Source organism: Mustela lutreola, chromosome 6 (genome assembly GCF_030435805.1).
Source record: "Mustela lutreola isolate mMusLut2 chromosome 6, mMusLut2.pri, whole genome shotgun sequence".
Taxonomy (NCBI): Eukaryota; Metazoa; Chordata; class Mammalia; order Carnivora; family Mustelidae; genus Mustela; species Mustela lutreola.
In genome coordinates this window covers 156,846,318-156,857,982 of record NC_081295.1, presented here as the reverse complement: position 1 = coordinate 156,857,982, position 11,665 = coordinate 156,846,318, and the positions used below count along the sequence as shown (strand labels likewise).

Below are 11,665 nucleotides of genomic sequence, written 5' to 3'. Positions count from 1 at the left end.
TCGCGAGCGGAGTTCAGGGAAAGCGTGCTGTCTTCTCTATCACGACTTCCTCGTCCGATTCTCCGGCCGCGGCGCGGAGACACTGGTTCCAATAAAAAAGTACTTGCCGAGGGCGAGAGCCCAGCCACCGGGATGGCCGAGTGGTTAAGGCGTTGGACTTAAGATCCAATGGGCGTGTGCCCGCGTGGGTTCGAACCCCACTCCCGGTAGAGCAGGTTTCCGTCTCTGCAGCCCTTTCGGGGAAGCGCCGTCCTCCAGCAGAGCCTGGGGTCGGATCCCGCGTCTGCTTTTCTGTCCCCCCGCGAACACGGTAGGAAATGTTATCTTGCTCTGCCTCCAAGCAGTAAGGAGGACTAGCAGGTAGTAGTACCTGCGCCAACTGTTTTCGGCCCCGGCCCCATCGAACTGCCAACCTAAGAACTCTCCCACGTCCACAGCCCCTCTAATAAGATTTCACTCCGGGCCCCGCAGTTGCAAGGGGGTGGAAGCCTGGGGGCTTTGCCCTTGAGGCCACAGGGAAGAATCCCTCTTCCCTGCGGCCCCTGCGAAGCGAGAACCACCTGCGGCGGGATTCTTTCTGTTTCCAAAGGTCGTCAGAGCTCTCGGGCGCTGCCCTTCCAGCTCGCCCCAGAGAGCAGGGGTGAACCCTTCCCAGCAGAACAGGAGGGCTTTGAAATCTGAAATCCACCCCTCAGTGCACTTGATTTTGCCTTTCTCGGGTTACTGTTGTTGAGCATTTTTTAAGTTCATAAGCCACCTGCATTTCCTTTTCTGTGTGCTCGTTTTTCTATCGGTTTGTTACGTCTTTCTCTTAAGGATTTAGAGGGGCTCTTTAAATATGAATCAATTAAGCCAATGCGTTCTGGTATGTCCCCAATGATCCAGTTTGTTATTTGCCCTAGAACTTTGCAGTGATTTGGGTCTGTGGCCCAAGTGAGGGGCATTCTGGTTCAATGTCTGACTTAGATGTGCCTTTCCCCTGCTAGGAGGTCAAAAAGAGTGACAGAGGAATGCCATGCTTTCTTCTAGAATGTACAGGATTTCTTTTTTGTATTTAGGTCTTTGATTTATCCAAATTTTTCCTGTGTTTTAATATGTGAGATACAGATCCAACTCCACCTTAATTCCAGAGAACTGCCGGTGATCCCAACACTTTTTTTTTTCCATTTAAATTCAATTTAATTAACATATACTGTATTCGTCTCAGAGATAGAGTTCAGTGATTCATCAATTGTATATAACACCCAGTGCTCCTTATTGTTACATCATGTATCCTTAATGCCCATCACTCCGTTAGGGCATTCCCCCACCCTCTTCCCCTCCAGCAACCGTTTTTTTTTCCCCTAGAGTTCAGCATTTCTTATGGTTTGCCTCCCTCTTGATTCTTATTTTTCCCTCCCTTCCCTTATGTTCATCTATTTTGTTTCTTAAATTCCACATATGAGTGAAATCATATGGTATTTGTCTTTCTCTAACTTATTCACTTAGCATTATACCCTCTAGTTGCATTTTGCAAATGGCAAGATTTTATTCTTTGTGATGGCCGAGTAGTATTCCATAGCCTATATGGACACACAGCTTCTCTATCCATTCATCTGTCAACGGACATCTGGGATCTGTCCATACTTTGGCTGTTGTGGAAATTGTTACTATAAACACCGGGGTACCTGTGCCCCTTTGTATCCTTTGGATAAATACCTAGTTGTGCAATTGCTGGGTGATAGGATAGTTTTTAACTTTTTGAGCAATTCCCTATGTTTTCCAGAGCAGCTGCACCAGCTTGCATTCCCACCAGCAGCATAAAAGGGTTACTCTTTCTCCACATCCTTGCCAACATCTGTTTCCTGAGTTGTTAATTTTGGCCATTCTGTGTGATGTGGTAATCTCATTGTGGTTTTGATTTTTATGTCCCTGGTGAGGACTGATACTGAGCATTTTTTTTTTTTTTTTCATGTCTGTTAGCTACTTGGATATCTCCTTTGGAGAAATATCTGTTCATGTCTTCTGCCCATTTCTTAACTGGACAGTTTGTTTTTTGGATGTTGGGTTTGGTAAGTTCTTTACAAATTTTGGATAGTAGCCCTTTATCTAATATGTCATTTGTAAATATCTTCTCCCATACCATAGGTTACCTTTTAGTTTTGTCAATGGTTTCCTTTGTTGTGCAGAAGCCTTTTATCTTGATGATGTCCCAGTAGTTCATTTTTGCCCTTGTTTCCGTTGCCTTTGGAGACATGTCTAGCAAGTTGTTACAGCCAAGGTCAAAGGGGTTGCTGGCTGTGTTCTCCTCTAGGATTTTGATGGGTTCCTGTTTCACATTTAGGTCTTCCATCCATCTGGAGTCTATTTCTGTGTATGGTGTTAGAAAGTGGTCCAGTTTAATTCTTTTGCATGCCAACACTGTATAATTGAATGTCCATATTCTCCCCCATTGAAAAGCCAGACTACTAAATTCTGTTCTCTCTAAAATGTATGGGGCAAGATGATTTGAAAGACTATGAAGTTTGGAACTTGACAACCAATGTTCTAATCCTGACTTTCCCATTGACTCTCTGAGCCTTGATATCTTTCTTTGTTAAATGGAGGTAATAATCCTTATGTCATGAACAGCAGTTACATGCCTGGTGAATTAAGAAGTCTCTTGGTCACCATATAGGTTAGTCCCCTAGGCCCTTAGAAGAAACTCCCACATTTCTTTTATAGCAGCCCTTAACAGAGACTCCAAAATCAGATTAAAAATAAGATAAAATTTGTCCTGATAGTTAAATTGCATCTATATTTTGAGATCAAACATGGGGATTCCACATTTGAAAGTTCTCTGATCCTGAGGGCAGCTCAGTGGGTCGTTTTCATGAGCTGTCTTGAATTCCAGTCTGAGCATTGAGCTTCATGTTTGCTCCTGGCCTTCCTGGACTTCCTGCGCAGAAGGAAGGGAGTTCCTCCCAAGGAGTTCATCTGTATCTTCACAGTCAGAAATAAGTTGGTTTGAGAGAGATTCAGTCTCCACAGAGAGGTAAGACTCATTCCTACCAAAGGTGGGTTTTGTCATCTTTTTTCTTTCTCATGGATTAAGGAGAGAGAGAGGATAAGTGGAAGTGGAGGGCTTATTTTTTTCCTAAGTGAGACTCCAGGTGGCAAAGATTTTACCCAATTGACACTTGCTAATGAGAAAATACAGCAGTCTCCTAGGGGTCAGTAAGTGACATTGTTCAGACTGTCACGCCAATGGCACCCATGTCCAGGTTCCATCCCTATAGGAATTTCCTTCTGTCACTTTTCCTCACCAGAGAGCCAGCTGATCTAAACTATGATCCCATACCTATCTCTGCCACTGGGAAGATCTGAACCTGTTGTATGAGGCACTTGATTTTATTAAATTCCTCCAATCGTCAGTGATACTGGCAATTTCCACTCAACTCCAACCTCTGCTGTTGTATGTTGAGGTAGGCAGAATTCTCTGACGGCCACCAAGGTGCCTTCCCATGGTGTATAAGCCCTGTAAAATCCTTTACAGATTAATTTTTCATCTAATATATAATTAACAATAGCTACCCATTTATCCCTTAAACTTTTTTTTTAAACCTGCATCTTGATATTGGGAATGCAGCACTGAGGGGAAAAAAAAAAACTAAGTTTCTCCGTTCCCACCAGGCTTTCTGGATAGAGGGAGAGACCAACAGGTAGCTTTTGTTTTCAACAGGAAATTGATGTGTTTTATGTGTTTTGACAACAACCATCTATAATACTTGTATAATTAAAAAGAGGAGAAAAGTAAATTCAGAAATAGTGAAAAAAAAAACAATCCTTTGGATTTTTCTAAATTCGTTTCTGAGGCAGAGGTCAGTGATTCATCAGTCTCCTGTAATATCCAGGGCTCATCAGAGAATCCCATCACGTGCCTTCCTTAATGCCCACCACACAGTTACCCCATCCCCACACTGCCATCCCCTCCAGCAACCCTCAGTTTGTTTCCTATGATTAAGAGTCTCTTATGGTTTGTCTCCCTGATTCCATCATATTTTATTTTCCCCTCCCTTCCTCCATGACCCTATTTTGTTTCTTAAATTCCACGTATGAGTGAGATTATATGACAACTGTCTTTCTCTGACTGACTTATTTCACTGAGTATAACACCCTCCAGTTCTATCCACACCATTGCAAATGGCAAGATTTCAATCCTCTGGCTCTTTACACTGAAGATATACGCAGAACAACAGAGAAAAGATGAAATACTTAAAATAAAACTTTATTACACACGCACACAAGGACACACATGCACACACCCACCCACGCATGCAGACATGTACATGCACAGACACACACGCACATGCAGATGCAGAGACAGACACACATGCACACGACATACACACACACTGCCGTGTTAGCACGGCACCTGGTAAGTAGTAAGTACTCAGTAAATATTTGTCCTTTGCCCCTTAAAAGGAAACAATTCTTTTCCTTTATAAGCTGACCTTAGTGAAAATACTTCTGATTAATTTCTGTAGCTTTTAAAATAGTCTAGAATTCATTTCTCACTTCTCTAAAAACTGTATCATCTCATCAACACCTTTATCAGTCAAACACCTGTGTGAGATACGCTCCGTGCAAAGGCAACATGTCCCACAAGACCGCCTCCAGCTTGGCAGTGTCCCTTTGCTCTCTAGGCCTCCTCTCTGTCCCCTCACAGCAATGGTTTGCTAGAGGTAGGTCCCCACAGACGCTGCCCTTCTGGTGACACCAGACGACCAGCTACCAGAGTGAGGAAGGCCCGCCCCCAAACACAAACACTGTGTTCCACAGCAACAGTTGTGGAAATGATGCCGTGGGAATAAACAACCTGTTACACTTCCAGAGGGAAGAGAGTTTTTATTAAAACCTAAACTTCACAGATGGGGAAAGGACTTTGTTTAGGACAAGGAGACACCCCCGTGAGGCAGGCCCCCAGCGAGCACAGAGAAGCAGAGATAACGGCGAACAGGCACCTGCGTAATCCAGGAGCCAAAAGGCAAGGCCGCCTCTCTGCTAGCCCTGCACACACAATGCTACCCCTTCCCTTCCTCTGCCCCGAAAAAGACCTGTGGCCCAAGGCTCCAGAAAGAGAAATGAACAGAACAAGGGGAAGAAGTCAGGGCCTTCCCAAATCAGTGACACCGTTTTTGGGGTGAATGGCTGAGAAATCCCCAGTTAGGGCGTGGAGTCTGCCGCACCACACTCACACCTTCTGCGTGGTTCCAGGCCCAGCTCTGTGTCTTCCAATGAGATGGCATCCATGTGGCGAGGTCGAGATTTTAACACCAACAGCTTCCAAACGCTGGGAACTGTGAAGACAGAGGGCTCCTAACAAAATAACTACACTCATGATTCTAGGACAACCTCTCATTTTAAAGAGTGTAATGGGCCCAGAGACTACAGCGTGGGTCACCCACACACGTGGTTGTTATCACATACCACATAACACACTGTCCGAGCTCACTTCCAGGACGTGCGACTTGGGCAGCAAACACGGGGCCTGCACTCGGAGGAGCTCACGCTTGCTTTAAAGCTCTGCTGTCAGCATCTTGAAATTGCTAATAATTTTCGACCAGGAGACTCCACACCTTCATTTCGCACCGGGCCGCCCAAATTATGTAACCAGTCCTACATGTGGTCTTCTGTTTCCTGTTGTCAAAAAAGGGAAACAATTCTTTCCCATATTCTGTATTCAACCCCTTGTTCAAGTTGGTGCAGAGAGATTGCTTCTCAATACCAATTTGAGGATTTATACTGCAAAGCTGAACTGCAGGAAGAAATCATGAAGGAACAAAGTTTCTAATACAGGTCACTGGACAACAGGAAGAAGTCGCGGGCAAACATCGTAAGGGCCACCAATGCCCAGAAACCACAGAGGAATTGGAGAAAGTTAGATAATCAGCTGTGGATGTAACTTCCACATGTCTGAGACTCTAAGACAAAAAAAAAAAAAAAAAAAAAAAAAGGGAGATCAAAGAAATGAGCTTTACCCACTGCCTGGGAGGTTAACTCACCTTCCTCACCAGAATCCAATGATCACTGACCAGATACTAGAAACAGGACAGAGCTGGACACATTCATGAAGTAAGAAAACTTACAGGTGACTTTTGGTGGACTGGGTCCCTGAGACACTTCCAAAATTTGCATGTATGCATTAATAATGAGAGGAACACAAAATTACCTGTGGACCCAAGAAAGGGGAGATGCAGGTCTCCCGATTAGCCTCCGCCAGTCCTCCAAGGTTTCACGGCAGGGTCGTGATCGATGAACCAGAATCGGGCCATTGCTACTGCCCCCCACTTTCCTTCTGCCTCCTTTGAGACGATGTGTTTCTCCTAGACTTTCCTCTTCCTCTGTACCTGCCTGAACAGTGATTAAAAAGCAGATCAAGCGAAAATCCCACCCTAACCCAAAGCCAAGACCTTCCGAGTTCATTCCCGCCTCTCCTTGCCTGTGACAGTGAAGACACCAGCACAGGAAACATACTGTTTCTGGGTCTCGGGGAGTAACTGCGGGAAGGTCAGCAACACAAAGTTGAAGCAGAGTAGAGCAGAAGGGCGCTGACCGCGAAAACTCTACCCAGGAGAAAGTAGGCTAGAATCAGGGAAGAAGGACAAGAGAGTCTGAGAAGTTCATCCTTTTTAAGGGTCCACTCCCCGGTTTTCCCGGCGCCCAGGTGTCCAGGGAGCAGGAAGGAATGGCCGGGGCGGCAGGTACCCGAGGCTGCAGCTCACCCCGGGACTCACTGGGCTTGTGTTTGGGCTCCCAGCACGTCTGACTCCTGCGGTCTTTGGAGGCTGCACGGACGAGGACGCAGGCCTCTCCAGGCAGTTCTCTTTCCACCCGGGGAAGAGTACACCAGGATGGTGGCCAGGACATGACAGGTGAGGATCATGTCTCTGTTCAGGTTCTTCCTCTTAAAGCACTGATGGAAAGGGAAGACGTGGGGAAGTGTGTCCCCAGACCCTCCAAATTTCCTCCTCATCCTTCAAAGACAATTCTTAATGATCCCTCATTCCTGAAACTTTCTTAAATCTCCCATTCTAGCTCCAATATCCCCTCTGCAATTCAATTCCTTATTTAACAAGTACTGTAGGCCCACAGTGTGTTAAGCCTGAGGTTCTGGAACATGTCTCTCCCGGGCTCCAGCCACTATTGCCATCATTCCAGACTCCAGACTGACAGTCACTTCATCTGGTCTCCCCCTGCTTGGAAGCCCCCCAACATCTCCCTGAGCACACCTAATGTAAACCTCTGAGTGACATCCAAGCCCTTCCTTAATCTCGCTTCGACCTATCTTTCCAGTTTTATTTCTGTCTACTCCCTCCAAAAATTCAACCTCTCTGCCAAAAACATGCGCCATATTGTTTCTCCAATCCTATACAGGCAAGTGTTCCTTGAATGGGCGCCATCTAAACCTTCTGTCCCACTGCCCACTAATACCATCCAAATATCTCTCGTTCATTCAGTAAGTAAGTCTCAACCCCCTACTGTGATGCCTGTACTGTTCCAGGTGCCTAATACTGGTTTGCAAACAAACATGGCTACCATATGGAGACATCCCTAGCGTGCTACAACCCTCTGCCTTTGCTCGATCCCATCTACTAGGTCCTCTTGCTTCCCTCTTCTCATCTGCCAGTATAAATCTCTCTTTCAAGGCCCAAGCTTGGGTTGGAAGCTTACCCAAGTGCACTGCCCAAACCTTATTCACCTTGTGTGGATACGTATGACAATGACTGACTTCCCTACTTCATAGTCAATCATGTATCGCTTCAAGCAAGAAGGCCAGCATGGTGGAGCGACAGAGGAGAGCACTAGATGTCAGAAAGGAGACGGAGGCCAGATTGTGTAAGACCCATCAGGTAACATTAAAGAATCTGGTGTTTATTCTGAGAAACCACTGGAGCAAAGGAACAGGAGATCGGACTCACAATTCTATGCATTCGCTCAGTTGCTGTGTTATGATTAGACTATGGGGCCCGAGGTAAAGCAAGGAACTCAGGAATTACTGGAATAGTGAGGCCATATGAGATGATGGTGGTGTGGAGCAGTTTGTGGTTGAGGAGGGCATTGGAAGTCTCAAACTGGGCTGACTTTGCAGGCAGAGCCACTGGACTTAGTGATGAGATGAGACGTGTGGTAGGGGAGAAACAGGAGTCAGGAATGGCCTGAGGACTTGGTCTGTTTCCCCACTGCCAAGGACACCACGCTATTTGTTGAACAACGAACGCATCACAGAATGATGGCCCCAGTGCTCAGAAAACGATAAATCATTCCAACACTGGAATGGTCAAGAGCTCGAGCTCCTTTGCCACAGAACTAGTTAAGCTTCCAGGATGGTCTCCACACTCTCAGGGAGCAGTTACTGGAAGTATGGTGCTAGTGGGTGTGACAGCCACCACGAGCACTGGGGCCGTACTCCAAGAGTGGGTGGATGGGCGAGGGTTGCTGAGAACAAGGGACCAGTGCTATTTCTAGAGCAAGACATGGTGTAGGAAGCCAAGGACCTCCTTATTCCCACAAACACACCAATTCAGCATCAATTCGTGGACTCCCTTTTTGAGAAATCAAAAACTGAAAGGCTTCTGCAGCCTAAATGAACACAAAATTTGACTCACCGTTAACTGGTAGATCTGGGACACAGTCTTGCCAGGTTTGCCGGGATATTCATCATCATCAACACACCTCAGAGATGACTGGATTAGTGGGATACACCACATGAACTGAACAAAGGGTAAAAATCACATGATCATCTTAATAGATGCAGAAAAACCATCTGACAAGTTTCGACCACCTTTTATGATAAAACAAACAAACAAACTCTCGACAAACTCGGTTTACAAGGATGTACCTGAACATAATTTGAGATGGAATATGAGCCCAGAGCTAACATCCTTCTCCAAGGTGAAGAAATGAGAGCTTTCCCTTTACGATCAGGAACGAGGCAGTGTCCCAGAACAGCGCCCGCGCAGAAGCAAGGGCCAGACGGACTCGGGGATCCGGCGGAGCACTCTCTGCACATCAACGCTGCTCAAGAACTTTCATCTCTAATGACTTCTGGGTAGAGGCAGGCTGTTGAGGTCGATGGACTGCTATCATCTGACCACAGGCTCGCCCTGCGACAATACACATCTCACACTTACGACGCGCAGAATCATCAGTGCACTCGACACAGTCACGTCGCTTCTGCCCTCCAGAGGGTGGTTCTGCAGAAGACGCGGCTACCTGAGCAGGTGCTGTTATCCTCCTGCACCCGCCGCGCCAGCTCCTGAACCGCTCGGTGCTCCCCCCGCCCCCCAACCACACGCACCGACAGGGACGTCCTGCCATCCGCAAGGCCAGGCTGCTCCGGGTGGACCTCGCCTGATGGGGAGCGGCCAGGCCAGCTCCTTCTGCAGCCGGGCCCGAGGGCTGTCTCCGCACAGCCATCCCCTCCGTTCCCTCCTGAAGGCCGAGGAGAAGCGGCTACTGCTTCCCCCGCAGCCGGGCGCCTCCGGAGCCAGCCTTAGTGCCGCGGGGGCAGCTCTCGTCGCAGACCTACGCTTCTGGACGCGTCCCCCCACGCCCCGCCTTCGTCAGGTGGCAGGCTCCGAAGCCTGGCCCTTCTCGGGCCGCCTCAAAGGCGGTCCTGCGGCGCCTCCGGCTTTGGGGAGCCGGGTTCGCACTCCGCGGGAGCCCACAGCCGCAGGGAGCCGGCGAGCACAGGGACCGCTCGGGTCCCCCACCCGACGCTCGGCTTCCCACCGCGGGCGTCATTTCCGGTCCGCTCTAGGAACCTGGAGGTTTCTGCGCCTCTGTGGTTGCGACATCTATACTTCACCAGGGGCAGGACCAAGTCATTTGAAAATAAGCTTTAACTTTCACAGTGTGCCAGGTACAAAGTGCAATCACAAATACTCAAGATATACCTAGAAAAAAGTGAAAATGCAAAACAATGCGTAAATCTTTTGTGTGAAAAAGAAGAAAAAATAATATAAATATTTATGTGTCCACGCCTAAGGAAAACTAGTAAGGCTAAATGAGAAATTATGGACAGAGCTTACCTGGGATGTGATGGTGAGAAGTGGGCTGATGAAGAATAAGGGTGAAAGGGAAACATCTCCATTTATCTCTAAAGTTTCTTTTTGAAACACATCAATGTAGTTGCTTATGCAAAAAATAAAATTGTGTTTCGAGTTACTGAACCCTTTTATTTCAGATAAAGTGTGAGAGCGTATAAAACAAAGATCTTGGCCGTTCTTACTATTAAAGCAAGATTTTTTTTTTCTCGCTTTTTAGTCTTGTTTTTTTTTTTTTTGTTTTGTTTTGTTTTGTTTTGTTTTAAATTCTTCTAGACTGAACTGGGAAATGCGGAATGCCCCAGGAGTGATATAAAGGGTGATTCCACAACTGGTTTTCAGAGGTAACTCTCAAATAATACAATTTCCCCCTCCCAAAAACAATTTCTTCCCGGGAAAACCAAGCAAGACAAGCGCTGTATGTTGTCCCTCGTCTCTGGGGCCGATCGTGCCCTGCTAGGAGCCCAGGCTGGTCCTTGACTTTGTCCGTCTGGGGATCAAGACTCCGAGCAAAGGGCTTCAGAGATTGGTTCCTCCGTAAAGCCCGAAGTCGGCCTTTGCTCCGGGTGTAGTGCAAAATACACCTATTGCTTGGCCCGTACGGGGCTCGAACCCGCGACCTTGGCGTTATTAGCACCACGCTCTAACCAACTGAGCTAACCGGCCAGGATGCACGCTGCTTTTCCGAAAGGACACAGGAACAACAATCCTATCCCCAGGTTTCTCTTGGGAAAAAGAATCGTTCTGATCCCCCGCGTTCTTCCTCTCTGGAGGGACAGATGGGGGAGAAGGGAGGGAAAAGTCCCATATTCGGGCTCAACGGATCATGCTTCTTCCAGGAAAACCTGAGAAGATTCAGGCCAACCCCCGGCAGCGGGCCCCGGGTGCCTCCCCGCTCCTGGGGCCTGTTCTCCGCAGGTCAGCTCCGCCCGGACCCTGGGGACCCGGGACCCTGCAAGCCCGGCCGCCCACCCCGAGTCCGCCCGGGAGCGTCGCCGACGTGGAGCTGCAGTGCGGCGCACCGGACGCGCGGTGGCGCCCGAGTGCGGGGCTGGCGTCGGCGCGGGCACCAGAGCCGCGGTGGTCTCCGGGAGCTTCTGACCCCGCCGGGACCCGGAGCGGAGAGCCAGGACCCCGCAAACCCGGGCGGGGTCTGTGGGAGGCAGGAGGTGTCCAGCGTCAGAGCCGTTACCTGGCCCGGGAGAAACGCCGGGACTGACCGGGTCGCGAGGCTGAGGAGCACCGCGGGAAAGCTCCGAGGAGGGGCGCCCTCTCCGGCCGGCGCCGGACCCACCTGCCTCCAGGTGCGCGTCCGCGGGGGCCGCGGGAGCCGCCGAGTCCTCTGGTCCCTGCTCTCCTGCGGCGTCTGCCTCTCCTCTGCCCAGCACGGCTCCTTCTGAGCTGGGGTCCTGGCATTTTCAGAAGCCGATCGGTCCGCGTGCAGACTAGAGGCCCTCACGCTCCGTTTGTAAGTACGTATGCGCGTCTGTGTGGTCTGGATTTCCCTAGAAATTTCCCTAGAAATGAGAATCGTGTTCTTTGACCAGCTACATGTCTCGTTTAGTTTCTAACCTCCCGTTTCAGGTACTTGCTTTTAC

General features: G+C 48.6%; 1 protein-coding gene and 2 non-coding genes across 8 annotated transcripts; 1 reads left to right on the top strand and 2 right to left on the bottom strand.

Moving 5' to 3' along the window:
* The first annotated feature begins 126 nt into the window (after nt 1-126).
* On the top strand, nt 127-209 carry TRNAL-UAA (transfer RNA leucine (anticodon UAA)). Its single transcript has one exon. It is a non-coding gene; the product is annotated as a tRNA-Leu (tRNA).
* Nucleotides 210-4,846: 4,637 nt separating this feature from the next.
* On the bottom strand, nt 4,847-9,770 carry LOC131832986 (uncharacterized). 6 transcript variants are annotated; one of them, XR_009354273.1, is made up of 7 exons: nt 9,320-9,759; nt 8,861-9,125; nt 8,629-8,732; nt 6,727-6,880; nt 6,191-6,603; nt 5,449-5,658; nt 4,847-5,318 (listed from the first exon to the last, which is right to left on the bottom strand). XR_009354273.1 is itself a non-coding variant. In XM_059176229.1 (6 exons), exons 2-6 carry the CDS (start codon nt 9,029-9,031, stop codon nt 5,568-5,570), a joined length of 933 nt encoding a protein of 310 aa, XP_059032212.1. In that variant the 5' UTR covers nt 9,032-9,125; nt 9,320-9,759; the 3' UTR covers nt 4,847-5,567. The 6 variants fall into 6 exon arrangements, 1 of the variants encoding a protein (XP_059032212.1); XR_009354275.1 differs by having other exon boundaries at nt 4,847-5,658; nt 6,756-6,934; nt 8,628-8,732; nt 9,320-9,770; XR_009354274.1 differs by having other exon boundaries at nt 4,847-5,658; nt 6,727-6,934; nt 8,628-8,732; nt 9,320-9,769.
* An 889-nt stretch (nt 9,771-10,659) lies between these two features.
* TRNAI-AAU (transfer RNA isoleucine (anticodon AAU)) lies at nt 10,660-10,733 on the bottom strand. Its single transcript has one exon. It is a non-coding gene; the product is annotated as a tRNA-Ile (tRNA).
* Between the last annotated feature and the right edge of the window lie 932 nt (nt 10,734-11,665).

What these genes read in the sequence shown, in the direction of transcription:
- LOC131832986 (XM_059176229.1), bottom strand. Translation starts at nt 9,031, where the DNA reads ATGTGCAGAGAGTGCTCCGCCGGATCCCCGAGTCCGTCTGGCCCTTGC. An exon ending in CCATCTCAAATTATGTTCAG is followed by an intron (nt 8,733 to 8,860) that starts GTACATCCTTGT and finishes CCCTTTGTTCAG; the next exon opens with TTCATGTGGTGTATCCCACT. An exon ending in TCCCAGATCTACCAGTTAAC is followed by an intron (nt 6,881 to 8,628) that starts GGTGAGTCAAAT and finishes TGTCATGTCCTG; the next exon opens with GCCACCATCCTGGTGTACTC.